The 23,333-nt window shown below is 40.6% G+C and overlaps 2 protein-coding genes across 2 annotated transcripts; one reads left to right on the top strand and one right to left on the bottom strand.

Annotated features, from left to right (window-relative positions):
• Positions 1 to 1,101: 1,101 nt before the first annotated feature.
• LOC134661037 (staphylococcal nuclease domain-containing protein 1) lies at positions 1,102 to 9,897 on the bottom strand. The gene is made up of 10 exons (XM_063516937.1): positions 9,733 to 9,897; positions 9,308 to 9,429; positions 8,167 to 8,470; positions 7,819 to 7,989; positions 6,042 to 6,267; positions 5,412 to 5,628; positions 4,893 to 5,096; positions 3,831 to 4,806; positions 2,972 to 3,211; positions 1,102 to 1,303 (listed from the first exon to the last, which is right to left on the bottom strand). The coding sequence occupies exons 1-10, from the start codon at positions 9,781 to 9,783 to the stop codon at positions 1,130 to 1,132; spliced, it is 2,685 nt and encodes an 894-aa protein (XP_063373007.1). The 5' UTR covers positions 9,784 to 9,897; the 3' UTR covers positions 1,102 to 1,129.
• A 709-nt stretch (positions 9,898 to 10,606) lies between these two features.
• LOC134660770 (uncharacterized) lies at positions 10,607 to 19,821 on the top strand. Its single transcript, XM_063516559.1, has 8 exons — positions 10,607 to 10,853; positions 11,579 to 11,761; positions 12,252 to 12,334; positions 14,570 to 14,740; positions 15,343 to 15,486; positions 17,312 to 17,452; positions 18,414 to 18,536; positions 19,719 to 19,821. Exons 1-8 carry the CDS (start codon positions 10,773 to 10,775, stop codon positions 19,819 to 19,821), a joined length of 1,029 nt encoding a protein of 342 aa, XP_063372629.1. The 5' UTR covers positions 10,607 to 10,772.
• The last annotated feature ends 3,512 nt before the right edge of the window (positions 19,822 to 23,333 follow it).

Below are 23,333 nucleotides of genomic sequence, written 5' to 3' on the forward strand. Positions count from 1 at the left end.
ATAGTATTATGAGTATGACTTATTAGTTGACATTAAGGTAATATATCATATTTCATCAATTTTATTTTATTATGTCGTACTCTCGCTTGGCAGAAATATATATATGTAATTAATTATGTATATACATCTGGATTTAAAATCTATAAGGTAATTTGCTCAAGATCAAAAGAGCTATGTCGGTAGTGAAAGATTAGAAAGGGGGGTCGGGGCGCGGCGTCCGCGGCGGAAGGCACACATCGCGCGTTGGTGCTACTTCTGTTCACATCGCCAGTTAACCTCCTGAGTGTTCCCATTGAGCCAATGCATATTTACAGATTACTTCTTTTTTAAATATACAGAATTATTATTTCTGACTACATTGCCGCGTTTAATAAATTACATAACAAAACCTATTTCATAGTAGACCTACTTCATTATGTTTATAAAAGTTATAAAAATACCCAGTCGTGCCCAGGAGGTTAATGTTCACAACTTTAATTGATCGCCTTACAGTTCCATGAATTACCAAGGCAGGTGCGCAAAGAAGAATGTGTAGATCGTCCAGGCGTGTGGGATGGTGGATCCTGTCGGTACGTTAAGCTTTGGATTCCTCCGAAAACGGTGTCGTCATATTACGGCCGCTATATAGCGTTGACTGACGTCACTAGAACGTTGTCTATGTAAACAAGATGGCGTGGTTTCCTAGACGGCGTTACGTTACGTTGATTGTCAACGTAACGTAAGATGACGGCCGTCATGACGGTGTCGATAGTTTCGTGAACGTTTTATTAGATAGCGGTGACGCCATTTTGAATAAATGACACGAGATTTGAATAAATGATTCCGTACTACGATTATTTTCCTCTTCTGATGATATTTCATCCTCCAAGTAAATTATAGATGATCAAGCAAATCTTGTCAGTAGGAAAAGGCGCGAAATTCAAATGTTCTATGGGACGTTATCCCATCGCGCCTACATTTTTCAAATTTACCGCTTTGACCTTGGTGGATGACGGTGTGTTATGACGCCGTGGTACTTTCCACATGTCGCCACGGTAAAGACGGCCGTCTTTTGCGGTCATATGACGGCACCGTTTTCGGAGGAATCCAAAGCTTTAGAGGTGTGGAGGAACGGGGCGGGGCGGGCGCGCTAGCGGCGCGCGCCGAACTCCACAGCGTCGTCCTCGGTGATGTCGCCGTGCTGCCACAGGTTGAGCCGCGAGCTCTTGGCGTGCTCCTGCGCCGCGCGGTACTCGCTCACCAGGGTCGCCAGTCGCCGGTCGCGCACGGCGTCCAATAACACTAGACCCTCCTTTATCAGGTTCTGGAATAAAACCCAACAATTACATTTTGTAGGTACATTATGTTAGTTAGTGTGTTTCACGAAGCGAAAACCTCTTTCTAATAAAAGTAGTCAAAAAACTAGTAACATTACAAAACGATAACATTTGAGCGTGGCGAGGAGTTTTGTATGTATGTATGTATATCTTACCATCGCAAAACACCTTTTCATTTACTTTAACAGGACTTCATTGCGTATACTTAAATAAGATTATAAATTACTTCCAGGACTAATAGTAATTTTAAAAATTACTTATGTATATTTTATGCCATTTAGGGTTTTAGCTAACTTGGTTGTTCAATACTTGCCTTATGAAATGTCCTAATTAGCTAGAACCCTAAATGGCTGAACAATGACGGAGCGTGACTGTATGTATGTTTATTCCTTTGTGGCACTATAGAGATAAAGGGCGTGGCCCGATTTTGATGTTTCTTATGTTGATCGATTTGTCTTGATTGTCCAAGTGTCACTAAAGACATGACAATAAAAAAAATAAACAATCAGTCGCCAAAGAAAAAATGAAAATCGACCCTACTATGTCGAATGGGGGGTTTGGAGTCGTGGCCCTCGGTTTAGTATATAATTCGTTTTTTTAGCATTAGAAAAAACGTAAACAATCTTGAAAACCACTTTTTAAAAATAAGTCATGGCATGTATGTAATAATTATGAATCGAATACGATCATTTATATTCTTTTGCTGTCATAAGTAATACATAGTTATTGATTTTTAAAAAGCGTTTTTTCAATTAAAAGACATGTTAAGATCGCTTACCTTCTTTCTAATACTAAAAAAACGAACTATAGAAAAGGTCACATATTGTAAAAATATTAGGGCGTTTTCTAAAATAGATATTGAAAACCCGATTCTCACGGATCCTGGTGTTTTTGGGTTCTTTCAACTCAGAATCACTAGCATATTCAATCCTGATGATAAAAAAAATGTCCCAAAAATTTGTATGAAAATTGTACATTCCACTAAGTACGTCACCTCCATACAAGTGAAAAATTTTCTCATAATAAAACGTGACGTAATGGAATGGACATTTTGGGACATCTTTTTTTAATGGAAGGATGGTGAGTGCTGTCGATTCTGAGTAGAATGAGCCCAAGAATGTCCAGATTTGAAAGAATCAGGTTTTCGATATCTAATACCTTTAAACGAGCAATTCTTGTTTATTTATTTATATATATATATATATATATATATAAATAAATAAATAAATATATATATATATATATATTTATTTATATATTTCGGGGATCTCGGAAACGGCTCTAACGATTTCGATGAAATTTGGTATATAGGGGTTTTCGGGGGCGAAAAATCGATCTAGCCAGGTCTTACCTCTGGGAAAACGCGCATTCCCGAGTTTTTATATGTTTTCCGAGCGAAGCTCGGTCACCCAGATATTTTATTTTAGAAAAAGCCCATTAGTAAGGCCCTGGTCTCCTATAAACGCCATCGGCCGCTTACAGCGTCTGCGTCACGATGCTTACTATAGAGATGTACTGTTGTGGTCTGTTTTAGACGTCGACGTCAGCGTCTTTTTTGTTCAAAAACGTTGACGCTGACGCCAGACGCCGCGTACAGCATAAAATAGGAGACCAGGGCCTAAAGTAAACGCAAGAAAAAATGTAGTGGTGCATACTTTGCCGACGTCAACGTTGGTGGCGGGGTCGACGAGCGTGACGGCGGCGGGCGCGCCGCGCGCCTCCACGTTGAGCAGCAGCTTCTTGTTGAGCGTGTCCATGGAGAAGGCGGTCACGCCCTCGAGCCGGTCGTCGGGGTCGGCGGGGAACTTGACGCAGCACAGCGAGTACTCGCTCGCGTACGGCGGGTCCGACTCCGTGCCCGAGGGCAGGATCGCCAGCCGGGAGTAGTTTATCACCTGCAACAGTCACACCTTTGCAACAACCACCATCGACCGACTGCCTGTATATTAATTTTAATATTTAAATTTAAATTTTATTAATTTTAACGTTCACTAACCATGTCTTTTGGTCTGAAATAAATGATTTTTATTATTTATTATTTATTTATTTATTTATTAACTACGTAGGTAGAAAATATAAAAACTCCCAAAGAAAATTTTGCGGGACAATCTGGTGCAACTGTTTTGTGTCAGCCTCGATGACGTTGTAAGTTTATTAGTTGGGGAAATAATTTTGAGCGGGATCATATCTCACACAAAAACCAAGTGCGAGTTGGACTCGCCCACAGAGGATTCCGTGCTTTTTAGTGTTTGTTGTTACAGCGGCAACGAGAATTTCAACTGTCTAGCTATCACGGTTCATGAGATACGGAAACCTAAAAACTGTTGCACTAGGTATCAGAATCGTACTCTGGTTTTATATCCCATTATGTTAGATTATCCAGGCAAATTACTTCTACCAGTTCTATCGCGTTCTCGTTCTCCTATGTTAATGTATTTTATAAATATGTAAAACACTGCTTTAGGTAGAGTATTATTATATTAAAAATGTTGTAATATCAATGATTAAACTTACCTCTCTGTTTCCATAATCAATGAAGAATATATGAACCTTTTTGTCTTCAGTGATCTTTTCTACTTTGGCTCTGTACCACTGGTTATCTAGAGAAAATAGTGCCGCACAAACTTGGCCCCTCCTGGGTACGAGAGACCCTGGTAAAGGCGCATTCGCTTTGAACTCTTGGTGAATTTTATCCATTAAAGCTTCCAATTTTGCACCATTTTCAATATTTTGTGCGTAAAAGTGGCCTTCCGGTGTAATTTCGGTGATGATCACTTTGTCGTATTTGACGGTTCTGTCCTGCACTGGAGCGTTCTTCTCCTTCTCGATTTCCTTCTCTACTTCAACATAATCTTTCCAGATACCGATTCGTTTTTTGATGGCGTTCTCTTCGGCGGTCTTGATGGCGCGAGCGAACTCGGAGCTTTCGGCCGTGTGGTGCATGGAGGCCAGGCCGTGCTCGACGAGCGACACGGACAGGTTGTCGTGGTCCACCCACAGCCAGCCGATGAAGTTGCCGGCCTTGTCCATCTCCTCGATGGTGACGACGACGTCGTGCTGCAGACACTTCTCCTTGGTGTAGAGCAGCGCCTCCTCGCCGAAGGGCTCGGCCTCCTGCGTGCCGCCGCCCGCCGTGGGACGCGCGCCGCGCGGGCAGCTGATGCCGGCCAGCAGGAATGTCACTACAACAGATTCTTTAGGAATGTATATTCTCATTCTGGAACCGCTCGCCACGAATTCGACTGTGGCCTCTGTTTTCTGGGCTCTCTTTAGGAAGGGGAAGAATTTTTTAGCTTTCGCAGAGTCGCCGCTCGTGTCTTGTATGCGATGGGCCGGGATATCCTTTTTAGCGTAAATGCCGATTCCTGCCTTCTGAGCTTTAAGTTCCGCTTCGAGCAGTTTGTCGTAGTGGGAGCTTCTCTGGTCGTTGTCTTTGCTGTACCTCACCACTGTTGCGTAGCCTTTACTTACTAGAGCTTCTGCAATGTTCCTGTTTGAAAATGCGTGATATGAGTAACATGGACTATTCCGTAGCCATAAATAAGCATTACAAATATTTTGATTAAGTTTACTTACATTCCACTGGCTTGAACGGTGCAACATGTTTTTTCAGGAAAGTTGTCCTTGGCCGGCTGAATGTAATCTACAGTCACAGTAACTTTCTTGCCAATGAGCTTCTTTCGCAAAAATTCACGAGCCTCAAACATCCAGGGGATATCATACAGTGGCTTGAAACCCTTCGGCCTGATTGATGGTTTACCCTCTTCATCTGCACTGTTCCTAAAATGAATAATATTTTTAAATAATTAGGTTGTGCATGTGCATACAGGATGTTATCATACAAAAGTGTGTGCATACGAAAACACGTGTAGAATACACGCAAAAACGCAAAAAATAATTGGCCTTTGTAAGGAAAGTTGGCTGACTTGGACGACCTGCCCCTTAGAAAAAAATGTTTTTTTTCCCGTCATAATTTTTGACCTAATCAGAACACGGTACCGAATACTTAAACGGATCCCCACTATTTTTGGTACACATTGAATACTGTAGCTGCACAAGGCAACATGCGGTGTGAGGGGCGGCTGGCGAACTTACTTTTCGCGCGGGGGCCTGATGCTGGCCAGGAATATCTTCTTGGAGGTGTTGTTGGACAGCTTGACGACAAGCGCGTCGCCGTTGACCACCTCGAGCACGGTGGCCGTGAACTCCTTGTCCTTGGCGGCGATGACGGGCGCGTTGCTCACGTAGTTGGTCCACATGCGGAGCTTCGCCTCCTTGGCGGCGCGCTCGGCGGCTCGCAGCGTCGATGCACCTGGTTATCAGTTTAATATGTTACTTATCTGTGAGTTATCTACTTTAATGGGTGTCACTGTTAATTTTATGTGACATTTTACAACATTTTGTTGCAAGGTTACATTCGCATTGCACAGTTGGTAGCTACGCCGCATAAGCAATACACATAAGAAAAGAATCATCAGAATTAAATTTTCCATTTTGAACCACAGTTGAAAGAGCGCTTTCATAACAATGACATAAAATACACTCAAAGTAATATTTTCTTATATGCAATATATGTGCATGACTGTAGCGCCCGCCAAGCAGCTATGGGCCACATTACTTATTGAGATAAGGTATGAAAGTGAAGCTCCATGGCGCGTGATGCGTCACTTTGAGTTTCTTCACCATGCACTTTGGAGTACGAAATAAGTATAATTTCAGACAAACCTGATTTCATAACAGCGAGTGACCAGTCGACACATCTGGCGAAGCCCTGTCTCAGCAGAGCCTCAGCGATGTTGCCCTGCGGGTGCAGGATGGTGCCGACGAAGTTGTTGTTGTTCACAGACTCCAGAATCACTTCCACATCTTTCTGTAGGAGTCGAGACTCGAGGAAGAAACGAGCTTCTTCTGCATAGGGCTCCGAATCACCGTCTTGTTTTACTGCAGGGCACTAAAAAAGCAATAAATACGTTTTCAGATTTTTTTTTTTACTATAGAAGGATATGTAGATAAAACGACAAATTTATTTACCTATGTATTTTATTATATACGTGACATTCGTATACCTATGATAAATAGCCATCAAAAAGCTAAATGAAAAAGGTACAAGAGAACAACAGTCTGTTTCTTGCATTAGTAATATAGATGTAATAGTAAACAAAGTTTAATGGGGCATTAGACAAGTTGTCAGTATAACCTGCATATGGGTGTCTAGCATGAGTTGCGTTCTCTCTCTACACACTACTCTCAGGGTTGGGCAGTATTTCAATTACATGTATTTGAAATACGTATTTGAAATACAAATTAGTATTTTGTATTTGTATTTCAAATACTACCTCAAAAGTATTTTGTATTTGGTATTTCAAATACTGCACTCACATGTATTTAGTATTTTGTATTTCAAATACTTCAAGCTTCAAAATACATTTCTATAAATACATTTTATTAAATTCTATAATCCTAAAATGTCTAATCTCTCGCACAAGCTGTGAGCCGACCGCGAACCTCCGATCCAGCCGAGATACAATTTTCATTGGCTGGATACTGGATCTATATTAGGTCAACTTCTGCGTGGAACTTTTCGTTTAAATCTAGGGGATAGGGTCATTGCAGTAGTTTCCGTCCATGCACTAGTTTTCGACGACTTGACGGATTATCAAATATATATTTCATTTTTAATTTACTACTTTTTGCGAAATCTTCATCTTCCTCGCGTTGTCCCGGCATTTTGCCACGGCTCATGGGAGCCTGGGGTCCGCTTGGAAACTAATCCCAGTAATTGGCGTTGGCACTAGTTTTTACGATAGCGACTGCCATCTGACCTTCCAACCCAGAGGGTAAACTAGGGCCGTAATTGGAATTAGTCCGGTTTCCTCACGATGTTTTCCTTCACCGAAAAGCGACTGGTAAATATCAAATGATATTTCGTACATAGTTCCGAAAAACTCATTGGTTCGAGCCGGGGTTCGAACTCGCGACCTTCGGATTGCAAGTCGCACGCTCTTACCGCTAGGCCACCAGCGCTTCCTTTTTGCGAAATATCATTGTTATATGTAGACAGATATATTGCTTAGACGCCTTAGACAGGATTGAAATCAGTCCAAATTTGTGCAGGAATGTAGGTATATATTCAAATTTCGTCAAGTGGACGTAAACTAGAGCTGGACGAAAACTAGCGCAATGACCCTATAAGTTTATATGAAAGGATATTCGTTAACGTTAAAACTAAATGCTAAACAAAAAAATAAATAAAGGTATATTTTGTAATTGAAATACATTATTTTAAACACTGTAATTTGTATTTTGTATTTCAAATACCCGTCACCAAAGTAGTTTGTATTTTGTATTTCAAATACTTTTAAAAATGTATTTTGTAATTTGTATTTCAAATACGTGGAAGCCAGTATTTTGCCCAACCCTGACTACTCTATACACTAGAACCAAAGTTAGAACCCACAAACTTTGATCACCACACTCAGTGAAAGGTTAATATTGAACTTACTCTAATTCCAGACAGCATCAAGGTGATCTGATGGAAATCAGGCAGCAAGCATACCCTGACAGTGGAGCCATCGCGGACATACTCAATGATGGCTTTGATGGGTTGCCCATTGTACTTGTTCACAAACTGCTTCGGGTTGTCAATGGTCCATTTGATATCTCGGACATGCCCCTAAAACATTTGAAACATTATGTTAAATTTCATTACATAAGATTGTTAAAACCATAATAGTTTTCCTTTTGGAGTTGCTGAGCGAATGCTCATTGCTGTTATAGTTACACAGCAACTCCAATATTCATTCAACTTAATACTACATATTTGTATACCATGTGCAGGATTGAAACTCACATTGATATCAGAGCCCCAAATGCCTTTGCCTTGTGATTTGGCAATATCTTCAATATCAACAAGCTTCTTCAGCTGAGGGATATTTCTCCCGCCTTCTCTGACCTTCGCCAATCCTTCAGCAAGTAGAGCTTCAGTCACATTCTCATCTTTAGTGGCGTCTTTTCCTGTCCACACAGACCCATACTCTCTAGTTGTAGAGTTATTAGGTTTTTCAGACGTAAAAACGACTTCTTTTCCAACCAGCTTCTTTCTTAGAAACTCACGCGCCTCCCATGCAAAAGGTTCATCTTTTGACTCCACATCACTAGAAAACAAAAATAGACTTATGTAATAGGTAGCTTTATTAAGTGTTATTCAGATTTGATAACTTTTTTTAAATATAAGACTGATAGAGTATGATTTTAATAGCACACACAGTGCAAATGTTATTTTAAACGTCAAACTTCTATATATTTATGACATATAAATGACACTTGCACTGCATGTGCTATCTAAATTGTTGCAGACTTACCTCAGAACTCTAAGTACATTTTAAGTGTAATTTACACAAAGAATATTACAATACACACTATGTTATATCACCTTATCTAGTTTATAATCACATTCTTGTTGTAATTTCTGTAAAATTATTATGTACATTTTGTGAAAGAAACAAACCCTTAATTCATGAGTTCTAGTGTTGTCATATAATTATTATAAAGCAATTGATTCCAGTTAAATTAAAATAGCCATAATTTTAAACCCACTTCTAATAAAGTTGCTGCTAGTTAGTTATAGATAAAGTGTCTGAAATTAAAGCTATTATTTACATTACAACATTACTGCTACATTTGTATAAAGAATAGTCTATATTTAGTGTGCACTATGCATTAATAAAAACACTAAAAAGGAGCCTGGATGTTTATGAAAAAGATGTTTTCATCATGGAAATTTTCTTGTTATACTATTATTAGAAGAAATTAGTTTCCTTTAATTAGAACATAATATACCTATATCTACCCATATTAACAAAAATAGTATAATACTTCACTAGCTTGCTATTTTTTAGTACTTTGACTAGAATTACTAATATATAACTGAGGTCGGAAATAAGGGAGGCAGGCAGGAGCAAGCGTGAAGGGTGCACACGTTGCGTACTCACTTGTTGGCAGTGCGCTGGCGAGCGAGTTTGGGCGCCGTGATGCCCGACAGGGCTATCACTTTCTCTGGAGGAGGCCCGCCTCTCGGCTGCTTTCTTATTACGATAGTGTCTCCCGATAATACCTAAGGTATAAATAGAGCACATTCTCATTTACAATATTCTATTCCGAGGAAGAGTGGAAATTCTTTCGATACATTTTGACAATCGGTACGCGCAACATGCCAGCTGGCAAATAATGCATTAAAAGAATCCGAATAAAGACCCAACGGAAGTGCATTGAATTAAAGTGTACGTATTTTGTTCCTGTGCCCATCTTTCTAGGATTATAGGTGAACCTGTGTGCCAACAAGGCAAACTATGAAATCGGCACGAGGCATAGCAAGACCCCACGGTGTTCAATAATGAAAATGTACACAATTACATACCTGCTTTACTATCCCTATTTTCTGAACAGGAGCTGGTGCTGGAGCACTCATTTTAAGTTATTATCTGGATCACGCGTAAATGGATAAGAAGCTATGAAATTACTGACGAGTGAACAACTAACAAGACTGGCGAAACGTGGCGGGCCGCCGGTGTTTCCACATTCAAAAAGTACTTTCTCTGATGAGTTGTGTAATGCCGCGTCTACATGGCAAAAGGTGTTTAGACTTGCCACAGATAAAGATAAACAGCAAGTTCAAGGAGGGAATTGTGTAACTGTCCCGTCTTGGTCCCGTCTGTCCCATTTTAACATCATTTTAACCGGCTTGCTCACAATCTCAGAATAGTTATTTATAAATGGTTAAATTAGACTTTTGCCAGCAAACCATCCTACATCGGATCTTTACCATTGTTCAAAGTAATAAGGTTCGAAATAATAAGATAGAAAATTAGATCACCAGAAAAAAAACAATATCGAGATAATTTATTTATAATAATCTAACCAACAGTCAGTGATGCAACAGAGGAACATTTTTCGTTTAGCGCCATCTACTTAATCCTCTAGCAAAAGGAGCTAACGTTTTAATAGTTATTCATCAGGTGACGCCACTGACGCGTATAGCTGTGATGATTGTGATGAAAACGCGCTATTTTAAATAAAACCCAGCAGTGCGAACCCAGAATTAGCCGATTAATTATAAATTTTAACAATTACATATATGTAATAATTATATCGTATAGACTTTTGTAATACTAATGAAAAGAACAACTTTGAGACATTTTATAAAATGTTTGTCTACAAGACATTCGAACCTTCTTGGGCAGAACCAGGCAGATGAGAAGCGTCATCGCCATATAAAAACGAATAAATTAAATTTCGAATTTAGGAGGAAATAAATGACAAATGACTTCTATTAGTACCTATCGAAAAGATCAATCGGGAATTATGGTTTTTATTATGTAATATTTCCATCGCTGCTTGTCACTGTTGTTCATGTATTTTATTTAAAAAGTACTGGATTTAAAGTAAAGAAATTTGAGAATGGCTAATGCAGACTTTAGAAAGGACGGTACTATACCTGTGCGCCCCAGGAGTGTCTATACGGCACATTCTTACAATCAGGTAGGTACCTACACCATGCCTACACCTACTTATACTTAAAAATATGTTTTCTATGATTATCAGGTCATGTTTTTTTATACATTATAGCTTAAAATATCCAATGATTTTAACAGATAAGTTGTACGTTTCTATCCGTGGCTGGCGCTTACTTTAGTAAAGTCGAAAGTGGCTACCATTGGTGGGATGCCAATTGCCAACAATAGAAGGGCTCATCCTATCCGACTACTAAATTACTAATACATAAGAAATTGAATCATTGAGTACCTACTTAGAAATTAAATATAGGTATATATTCTCATGTAGGTATGTAGGGTCAAGACGGAAACAGTGGCTCAGCTCGAACAGTGGGTCAGTCGCCCGAATATCGCCTCTCTCGTGTTGTAATTAGGTTGAGTGACCCACTGTACCCGGCCTTTTTCTACCGAGCCACTGTTCCAGCCTTGACCCTAGTCATAATTGGGATGGCAGAACAACCCCTCTTCAGGTACAGTCACCTGCAATAATATCTTCCATAGCCCTTAATATTATGTTTAATGCACGGCAGACGATGTTTAATTTGTTTTAATACCTACAATCGTAAATAGGTACATAGTTATTAAATGTTATACCTATAGGTTATTAATATTGAAATAGATTTATTATACTATAGTATTAGTACGGTACGGTAGGTACCTATAAGTAAAGTTCAGTACTACATATGTTGATCGGCACATAATGTTTGGTAGGACGAGTCCAACCTGTCCGTGTTCCAAGACTACAGCAAGTTCTTGGAAGGGGGCCTGGGGCAGGCTGAGCTGGTCGGAGCCACGGGCTGGCAGCCCCCGTGGCGCGCGCCGTTGCAGCGCAACAAAGCCCCGTTCTACCCCGGAGACGACATCTACCATGCAGACACTTGGCGAGAGCTCGAGGTATCTAGACTTTTTAACATCCCTTTGTAAATTGTTAAGAGTAAAACAAAACATCCCTCAAACGTGACTACTGTGGCTATTATTGTCTTATTAAAGTTATTAACAACAAACTGAGTGACATCTTTAGGAAACTGCACAACTTATAATTATCTTTTTAGTGGCAATAAATAGCAAATGTCATGTCATGCTCATATCAAGCATGCTATTGCACATGTGTAACAGTACCTTTATTCTGCTTTTACAAACTTTCGAGCTTATAACTTAGTGAAATTAGTCGTATCAAGTAGTAGTATGGATATAAGTCGCCTAGTTTGTAAGTGTAACATCCTGGCCACGACATTGCGCGACTGGCTTCGGCTAAGGCGAAAACCATAGGTGGGAACGAAAGGTTCGATCGCAGTGTCTCGCTCCAACCTATGGTCGTCGCCTTAGCCTAAGCCAGTCGCGCAATGTCGTGGCCAGCGCGTATAACGGAGTGTTCGACTGACAGGTGACGGAGGTCGGGGGAGCCGGGTACAATGGTTCGGTGACGCCCCACGGCACCATTTGTCTAAGGCTAAGAGATAGAGTTAAGTGAGTGGATTTTTATTTAATATATTGTTATCAAACTGTTTATACGACAACGGCACTTGAATTTTTAGTCGCTATTGGCGACATGTTGGCGATCAGTGCACGAGTTGCAGTCGCCGCGAGCACTCGAGCCTGAGGATGGACCCCCAAGGGCCCGAAACATGTCGCCAATAGCGACTAAAAATTCAAGTGAGTGAAACCGTTGTCGTATAAACAGTTTAAAATATGTCTCACGAAAGTCTAATATCGATAACATGTTATCGATTTCGATTTCATTTATGTTGCTAGTTATTTTATTATATAACCAATGCCTTTCAGTATCTCTGTATAAAGTAGAGGAGAGGGGGTCAGTTTTCAAAGGGTAATTTTTCCGCGTCTAGGGGTCACCCAAAAAACTGGCCACTGTATTTTTTTTATTACTTTGCCGTGTAGGTATACACTGACTGGGAACGAATATTTTTTGTTGAATATAAAATAAGAATGACCCAAAACTTTCATTATTTTTATTACATTATCACCCCGGCGCATTATAGCTTTTTTTTTACAATCTATAACTCCCGCGGGAACAATATTGGCCTTTGTCCTTCAGTACACTTGCATGAAATAAGATCTTTTTCGAGCAAATGTGATGAAAAACAGTGTGTAACTCCGGGGGTAAGAATATTGCAAACTCGGGTCTTTAACTCCCTTCAGCCTGCGGCGATCGGGAATTACCACCCTCGTTTCCAAAATTTCACTGACCCCCCCCTCGTTTGCACAATGTACTATTAATTCACTTGTAATATGTTCTCATTCCCTTGGTAGCGATATTAATTGACCGCAGCGTAGCGAAGGTCTACGTTTTGACTCGGGCATTTTGCTTTTGTATGTCCGGATGTTCTCCTCAACGGATCGCAATTCTTAACCGATTTTCGTGAAATTTTGTGACCGAATTCTATGACTAAATAATTTTTTTTTGTCGATCCGGTTTTTGGAAATTTTTCAAAATGGCGGAGTCGGGATAGCTCCCGTCTAAACAAATAGTCGTATCGGTATCATAAGAGTTTTTTCTTTTTGAGATATGCTTATAGATTAAATGGCCAAAAATTCAGAAAATTTGTATCGCTGGTTTTGGCGGTATTTAGATATTTAGTTTTTAGTTGAGAATGAGTAGCTAAATTTCGTCAGCTATAGTAAGAACTATAATGGCGTATTTTGTAAACGTTCGCTTTTTTTGTTTGCATCGGGAGGTCCCTGGTTCAATCCCCAGTAATTGTATACTGCTACATAACTTTTTGTGTTTTTTTTAATACTTAAATTTCGTATAGTTGTTTTTTATTTTATTTATTTATTTTGAAAAAATGAAAAATTTCGTATTTTTTATTTATCAAGCGCGGGTTAAGCGTATTCGTTTAATTTTTGTTTGTAGCTTTATGTAGTTTTTAATTTTTTATTTATATTACATGTACTATACCTATATTTTAATAAATATTTTTGCCATACATTTATTCAATTTTAAGCTCTGCTCGCGAGGTCTACAGCTCACAGAGCCACTAGTGTATAAATGTAATAAACACACCACTAGTGATGCCTATTCGAATGATATATTAGGTACTTAAAATTATACTATATTTTGTTTTAATTTGGAAAAAAATATGTTTATTTGTAAATCGCTAGGGTGATGATTTTAATAATCCGATTCTAACAAAAGGATCCAATGGTTATATTGAAAAAAAAAAGCTATACAGCTTTAATTCAGCGGCAGCAGTTAAAGGCTCATTTAGACGGTGCGAGAACTCGCATGCGAGTTTCATTAGGTACCTACCTACATTGCGTCATTTGATCGATCGGCTGAATTGACGTAACCTTAGTGTAAGGCCTGAGTGGACGCTCGAGTTGGGCGTGCAGCGGGGCGGGACGTGCGGCGTGCATGTTAAACAAATTCGAGCGTATAGGAGCGGCCTTAGTGCAAGCTGCTCAAATTACTTGTGAGCCCGACGCCACGCTGCACGCCCCGCAGAACGCTCCGCTTCGAGCGTCCACTCAGGCCTTACACTTAATGGTCCGCAATGTAACTAACTAACGCGCCGTCTAAATGAGCCCTTACTTCGTTTTGGCTTTCGAGAAAGCAGCAGTCAGTGTTGCTTTTCGAGTTACTCGTCAATTTGAGAGCTATGAAGTCGCTTTACATGTTTCTTACATGCCACGGTACAACGTACCTTTGTGGACAAAAAAATATCACTATATTATTTTATTTAGGGTGGACATGACGATTGACGGCGCTGTTCGCGTGACCAACGCCAAGAACAACATCATACTGGCGCTGTCGCGATCGGGAGCGGCCGCAGCGCTCATCCACCCCAACGGGCGAGTCTACCACTACGGCTCTCGCGTCGAGATACAGGCCTGCCACCTGCAGGGCAACAACAAGTAAGTCAAGTAAAACATCATAAGCTAAGCTGGCAGCTTAGTCATCATTTTATAGACGTTTGACGTTTGAAATATCACTTGCACAGTCTGTATATAACTGTCAAAATCGCTGCCAACTTAGCTTGGTCGATCGTGACACTCTGAGGCTAGTCTAGAGCGCTCTATCGCTCATCCACCCTTACTGCAGCGTTTACCACTACAGCCTCCGCGCTGAGATGGCCTGTTACCTCAGGGGCAATAAGTGAGTATACCTACCTACTGACGCCATCACGATCGGGCTCGGGCTAATCGTTCTTAGGCGTTCACACATCTCAATTGAGCCTACTCCGTATCAATCGTAAGAGGCAACATCACCCCCTCCAATTTCTTTTTCTATTTGCTATTTCAGCAGTTTGGAAAAAAATCGCCGGTAACATTTTTTCTTTTTAACTGGCCACCTCACTGCCCAGATTCATCTCCAATGGATTTTTCTTATCGGGGATAAGTGTCCTAAAAGTAAAATTTTTGTCAGCCACTAAGCTTCATCCAAATTTAAAAAGATATATATGGGGAACAGCAAGAAATTTTCCAGCATGCTTTTCATTATCTATAATTAATTCCAGGTACGCGAAGATGTGGTACAAGGGCGTTTCGTTCACGGCGGAGCAGTGCGCGCTGGTGTACCTGGTGGACGCGGCCGGCACGCGCACCACCACCGACACCTTCCTCGACATGAGCCAGGACTTCACTCTCAACGTGTTCTACAAGTACGTAACAACGTGCACGGTTCTTGGCCAAGCGGAACTATTATTACCCTCCAGTACCATCGGTCCATTTTCCCAATCTGTCTACTTTACCAAACGGTCTACTTTCTCGATCTGCCTAATTGCTTTTCTCAATCCGTCTAATTACCTATCGGTCCACTTTCCCGATCCGTCTAATTACCGATCGGTCCACTTTCTTCATTGGTCTACTTGACCAAATGGTCCGCTTTTCCGATCCCATGTAAAATGTTGCCAAGACGAAACCACAAGGCTCGGACTGTCAAAAAGTTATCAGATATCTTGTAGAGCCAAGCTTCTAACTCTACAAGCTCTAACATCACAAACTCTACACCTTAGTCAAAATACGTGGCTTGGCCGTTTTTTTTACTACAAAAACTATTGTATAATAAAAAATAATGAATAGATATCACCTTCCGCCCATGTGACGGTAGCGAAACGGCCAAGCCACATATGTTGACTAAGGTGTAGAGTTTGTCATGTTAGGGCTTGCAGAGTTAAGCTTGGCTCTACAAGATATCTGATAACTTTTTGACAATCCGAGCCTTGTGGTTTCGTCTTGGCAACATTTTACATGAAATGTTTTTCATGGGATATTGTTTACTGGAATGATCCCAGACATTTTGTTCCCCTCCAGTACCATCGGTCCATTTTCCCAATCTGTCTACTTTACCAAACGGTCTACTTTCTCGATCTGCCTAATTGCTTTTCTCAATCCGTCTAATTACCTATCGGTCCACTTTCCCGATCCGTCTAATTACCGATCGGTCCACTTTCTTCATTGGTCTACTTGACCAAATGGTCCGCTTTTCCGATCCCATGTAAAATGTTGCCAAGACGAAACCACAAGGCTCGGACTGTCAAAAAGTTATCAGATATCTTGTAGAGCCAAGCTTCTAACTCTACAAGCTCTAACATCACAAACTCTACACCTTAGTCAAAATACGTGGCTTGGCCGTTTTTTTTACTACAAAAACTATTGTATAATAAAAAATAATGAATAGATATCACCTTCCGCCCATGTGACGGTAGCGAAACGGCCAAGCCACATATGTTGACTAAGGTGTAGAGTTTGTCATGTTAGGGCTTGCAGAGTTAAGCTTGGCTCTACAAGATATCTGATAACTTTTTGACAATCCGAGCCTTGTGGTTTCGTCTTGGCAACATTTTACATGAAATGTTTTTCATGGGATATTGTTTACTGGAATGATCCCAGACATTATTATTATAGTTTCACTCTCAAACTGTGTCTTGGTCAAATTGGGGCCCATCACGGGCCAAAGGCTTGTGGCACTATATTGTTCACGCTTTGCCACGTTTATGCTTTAGTTATGTTATTTCGAATTCAGGCTGCTGACTGTACAGACTACCTACTATCAATACCTATTAACACTGTAGCTGTTACGGGCTATATTTTATTGCACTTATCCATAAAGCGGCATAGAGAGCAGTGCGTTGGAGTTATTTTGTTGTTATAAGTGTAAGGCCTGAGTGGACGCTCGAGTTGAGCGTGCAGCGGGGCGGGGCGTGCGGCGTGCATGTTAAACAAATGTAAACGTATAGGAGTGGCTTTAGTGCAAGCTGCTCAAATCTCTTGTGAGCCTGACGCCACGCTGCACGCCCCGCCGAACGCTCCGCTTCGAGCGTCCAGTCAGGCCTTACACTAATACACACGCAGCTATACCTACCTGTATGAATCAGTCATTTCATAGGCCATCATTATTATCACTTATCTTTTTAACCAACATACTTACTTCGCATCTTATTGACATGGTTTGAATTGTGTGTCACTGGATTACACTGTCCCCAGTGAGTCGCGGCACGGTCCGTCGTACGTGAACGAGGCGCTGTCCCTGCTGGAGACAACGCAGTACTGGCTCACCGACGACGGGATCGACAACTGGATCATCAACAACGTGCGTGTCAGCCAGACCGCCGATGGGCTCGTCAGGCAAGTGACCGTTTTGTTAACCCTTTAACTGCCAGAGTCTGATATATAAGACATTACATATCCAGCTCATTTCGCCACAGTCTGATAAATAAGACAAAGATCTGATTTGGTTTTTACAGCACATTTATAACTCCCTTAACTATGTCAACCTTACTCTGCGTGGTACAATTATTGTCGGTGGCGACACGAGCACGCTCGATCAAAAATTGCTGGCGGTTAAAAGGTTAATAAAGTCCTGATGATGAACCCTAGGCCACCCCGTCACTGCTAATAAAACACTGAAACGTTTTAATCCTTATACATCGACACGAAACAAGGAAGGTCGGGAGTTCTAAAAATTTAAACCCCTCGGCGTTCAATAGTTGTGATGTTTCTGGTTAGGAAAAAAAAAATGCAAATTGAGGGTCAAAATTCACATGCGACGCAAGATCTATGGAACCCTTGACACAAGCTAAATCTGTGGAGAAATCTGTATTCATGCAAGCTCCACGACTGCTAAGGCACTGTACGGTAAATTTTCCTGTCAACGATACTATATCTATACAAAAGAGACTGCCAAAGACTAAAAGGTATCGTCTTGGGTCGTCCCATTTGATTTTCGTCAAGTTCTTAAATTATTAGACCTATTCTGCTTTCGTCACCCATTCTACATTCGTCACAATCGTCGACGGACTATGGACTAATTTAAGAACTTGACGAAAAACAAATGGGACGACCCAAGACGATACCGACTAAAATACGTAAAGTTAGAGCAACGCCTAAGAGACATCTTTATGTAGGGGCATTGCCGCGTCGAGTTATTGTAGGGGGGGTCTTAAATAACTGTGTTCCCAAACCTCACATAAACACAGGCAAGCAAGGGATGCAAGGCTCGCAAAAAGTGTGCAATCTATAGCAAACTAGCGCGTGCACTCTCGACTCTGGACGCATCTTTAGAATGGGTGATTGTTTTTGTATTCAGGATCCACCGCTGCAGCCACAAGTACCAGCTGCGTACGAGCCCGACTAACGGCTCCGCTTCGATCACCAGCCCCTTCCTGCACTGCACCGCTTCTCTGGGGCAGACCCAGCATCTCTTTGTGCGGTACGTAAGCAAACCAACCCTGCAAAGGCAAAATAATCCTAGCCCATCCGTTTCTCGTTGCGTCAAAATCAAAGATTCATTGATTGTATCTAGGTAAGATGCGCAGACTGCGCAAAGTAAAATCGTGCCGCCGGTTTGAAAGCCTAAAAAAACGGTCAAGTGTGAGTTAGTTTAACTTGCGCACCGAGGGTTCCGTACACTCTTTATAATTTTTTCTCCTTGGATTTCACTGGCCTACTATAAATCTCGGTCTTTTGATAGGCTTGCGTGGGGTTGGGGATATAGATCCAACACGTAGATGCCCCTTGGAGTGATTTAACCTTTTCAACGCTTTTCGTCCCATGCTAAAATGTGGCTTATACGCCAAATGGTTGCAATATGAAGAGCGAAAATAAACCTTATCTGTCAGCAGGAAAATTGCTTTGACAGCGTCCGTCATAGCCTTTTTAGTGGCTGTTGGCGTCATGGGCACGACAGCACTCGACCACTTTAGTGGCTCTTGGCGTTGAAAAGGTTATTGTCGTGTATTATTATTATTGTGTCTTTTCCATATCTCGGGACCACATGGGGTCCCGGACCTTTGGGAGGCGTGCGTGGGGCTGAAGCCAACAGCGCAGAGGCCCTTTAAGTCAATTTAACCTAAAAGCAAGGGATACACGTGTCGGATACCATCACCGAGCGCACAATGTATTTATACATCCGGAGATGGTCCCCGCCAGGTGCAAAGACTATTGCAGTGCAGCAATTTTGTGTTGCGATGGGATCTAAGGTCATAGAGGCTATTGATTTGCAAGTTGGATCGACTGGATAATGGCCTATGCGAGGAGACTAGCGGGCATCTGATGCCGTGACAATCAGTCTCAAAATTGTGAAAGACAGGTGCATGTAGGTGGTGACTCGCCTACTCATTTAATTTAGTGTACCCTACTGCAACGGCTGCACGCACAGTGCGACAATAGGGCAAAACTTCGGAGCGGCTGTATGGTGTGACTGGTGTGTGTGGAACTTATGTTTTATTTTCTTCCTGAGCCGCAAAGTAGGCCCTGAATGGCTTAAAAATAGGCAAGCCGCTTTCAATAGAGTTCTGTGGACGAATCGCCACCCTAGTACTCACATGAAAGTTTAAGTATAAAATTTGTAATGTAAGATCCTTAAAGGTTAAATTAGTAATGTATTTGGCAGGCGCGGCGAAAGACGCATGCACTTCGACGGCAACTCGTTCATAGTGCGCAATGCAGGCCACTCCGCTGGCTTCGACGACAAGAACCAGCTGAAGGTGTACTGACCCGCCACCGACCACCGACCATGCCCTCAGCCCCCGATGTTGTACAGAACCACTATGTACCATCCAACCGTCGACCTGTTCACAAACTCCATTTACCAATCGTTTAATTTTATTCTAATCACGAAACACATTGGACAAGTCAAAAGCAAAATTAGCATTTCTATTAATCATCGTTTGTAATTGGAGGAACTTAGTGTGTAAAGCTTGTTGATAAAGTTTATACTTATCGCCAGTTTCATTTTGTATACCATCTTACGACACTGCTAAGCTCACGTTTATTATGTCAGGTATGAGTAGGTACCTACAGTCAAGTCATAGTGATTAAGATTACAGTTTCATGATTCTGTGATATAACGTGCGTGATCTCCAAATGAACTCCTCAAGTACACTTTATTATTTTATAAACATTTTGAATACGGTAGCCAGAGAACGTGTTATTATATTTGTCAACGTTGTATAGTCAGCGCCGAAAATAACGCTATATATCATTTTTATTTTGATACGTACTTTTTCTTAGATTATACTGAAACCCTCAATTACTTGCTTATTTTTTGTTATTATTACATAAGTGTCCGTTAAGTATTATTACACTCTCCTACATACATCATTCGTTCTTAACTATTCTCTGGGGGGTTAGTCCACCTAGTTATACTACTAGTTATACGATATAACAAAATGAACAAATAAAATCCTAATAGTTATACTGAGCAGTATGACTAAACGGATTTGATTATTTTGGTTCGGGTACGTCCATTTAGTTATATTGTTAAATAAACTCAATATATATCTATACATCTATCTATCTTGATATATATATCTGTATCAATAGATTGACTTGACGTTGTTATTTTAAATGAAGTAAAATGTGTGAAAACGTAAAATATCCAAAAAAATTAATTGAGTTTATTTAACAATATAACTAAATGGACGTACCCGAACCAAAATAATCAAATCCGTTTAGTCATACTGCTCAGTATAACTATTAGGATTTTATTTGTTCATTTTGTTATATCGTATAACTAGTAGTATAACTAGGTGGACTAACCCTTCTCTGGGACGCTATTTAACACTGAGTTTTGTCACGTTTCCTTTGATTCGATAGGGATTATATAAAATGTTATAACAATCTAAAAACATGTTTTTACTGGATTGTTGAAATGAAAACTATGTACATCTCTAACTAACATATCATGTGTGGTTATAAACCGCTTCAGTGGAATTATGCAATCGTAATTGCATAGGTACTTATAGAAATGAGCTTAGCAGTATTTTGTAAAGCGGACTTCATTTTCCTCATCTTATATTCGGATGTATCTACATTGCGCTTGTCCCATCTGTTTCTTTGCTTGAAAGTTCAAAGTAACTATATTATGAGTTAATAAATAATAATAATAATGAAAGCCATTGTTTTCTTTCGTGTTTGTTTCGTGTTGTAACTCGGTATTTTTATAAAAGCTAATAGGTACATAAATTTACATAATAGTAACTATGTAGGTACTTGTACCTACATACTTTTAGAATGCAAGATACAGTACAATACACTAAAAGGCAAAGAGAATAGATAGTACTGAGTATAATACGGAGTACCTAATTGAGTAATTCACATATACAATTTTCTTTGCTAAAAGGTAGTAGCCATGTAATAGCGTAATAAGTAGGTATAGGTACCGATACATTTTTGTCCCTCTGTCCAGTAGGATCCACTATCTCGATCAACCAGTGGATTGAATAGCACGCGAAGTTCACTGTGATCCACCATTTGGCTCGGTGGATCCTGTGATACTTGCATCTCTTAACTTTTCCACGCCGTGTCAAACACAAAAGCTGTCACTCGGACGCCACATCATTAAAGTGTCAAAACTGAAGTTGAACTTTATGTATATACACGTAGGGCGATGTTGCTCTGTGGTCTGTGACCGATTAATCCACGGAAGAAAGAAAGAGCGCGCCGCGCTCTTGATGTTGAACCTACGGTGCGGATATATCGGTCATTGGCGTCCAATAGGTTAATATATGCTCCACCAGTGGATCGAACAGCATTCAGGGAGTTTGGTCAGATCCACCACTGATTTCAGTGGAACCTGTGATATAATTTATATATATATATATTAGACTCCACTGGAATCTAGGTTAGTTATGATAACTAATGGCGGTATTCATAAACATCTAAGTCTAAAGGGGCCCACTGATTAACAGTCCGCCGGACGATATCGGCCTGTCAGTTAGAACAAAAAGTTGACAGCTCCGAACAACTGACAGGCCGATATCGTAGGCGGACTGGTAATCAGCGGGCCCCTTTATATGGTATTTGAATTACTGATGACACATTATGCCGAAATTACGTCGCGTAATTGCAGTAAAATCAGGTAGCGGTAAAATCAGCCGCGGAATACCAGCCAGTATATACAAAGAGCTTAGAACTAATGCGCCACAGAAACTTATGAAAGTTTATGCGTGGTGCAATTATATGCATCACTACGCTCAAACTGCATGTTGAATGTTTAGTATGGTACTAGGCTATAAATTATGATTCCACTGAAATCAGTAGTGGACAGGGCTCGGAACCGGTTTTTTTGTAAAACCCAAAATAGCCCAATATTCTTAATTATTTTATGCTCTTTACGTAGGACTAAATCATGTATTTAGGTAACAACTTCGTATTATTAGATTGTCCCATTAAAAATGAAATAATAAGCAAAAGAACAAAAAAGAACGTAATAATACCGGTATTTTTTGTATAAAGAAAAAACCGGTTCCGAGCCTTGAGTGGATCTGACCAAACTCCTTGAATTCTGTTCAATCCACTGGTAGAGCATATTAAGAGATGCAAGTATCACAGGATCCACCGAGCTAAATGGTGGATCACAGTGAACTTCAGCGTGCTATTCAATCCACTGGTGGATCGAGATAGTGGATCCTACTGGACAGAGGGTTTTTTGTTAGAATAATCCAAGATTGTATAGGTCATTCGATGACCTGGATATTACATTTATGGCGTCAGGTCGGCGGGTGGACTCATTCTAGGGAGAGGTACAGTCACGTCTAAAATATCGATACGGACAAACTACCAAAAATATGTACTTATACCCGACCTTATAGCCAATATTTTAAGGAAGTGTTATAGTACCTAATACATATATTTGGCACTATGTCCGTATCGATATTTCGTAGCGTAGACGGAACAATCGTTCCAAGCGTGCAAATTGTAAACGGCGAATTCTTGCAATTTGCCTGATTTCTAGGGTAAACTGAGGAAAAGTAGGTACAATGTTTATAAATATTTCATTAATATTCATGGAGGTCCAGTAGGTCCACCCGCCTTGCTGACACTCACCCCAAATACATATTTTTATTACTTAAAATGGATTAATAATCCAGTCACCCAGTTAAGATGCCTTTGGAACCCGCCGGAGCCGGATGCAGTCAACCTGGACGGATATGTTATATGATCCGAAGAACACGCACACGTGCACACGAGAACCCACGTTATGAGTCAAGTGAAAGGTAGTTGC

The sequence above is a fragment of the Cydia amplana genome, chromosome Z (assembly GCF_948474715.1).
Source record: "Cydia amplana chromosome Z, ilCydAmpl1.1, whole genome shotgun sequence".
Taxonomy (NCBI): Eukaryota; Metazoa; Arthropoda; class Insecta; order Lepidoptera; family Tortricidae; genus Cydia; species Cydia amplana.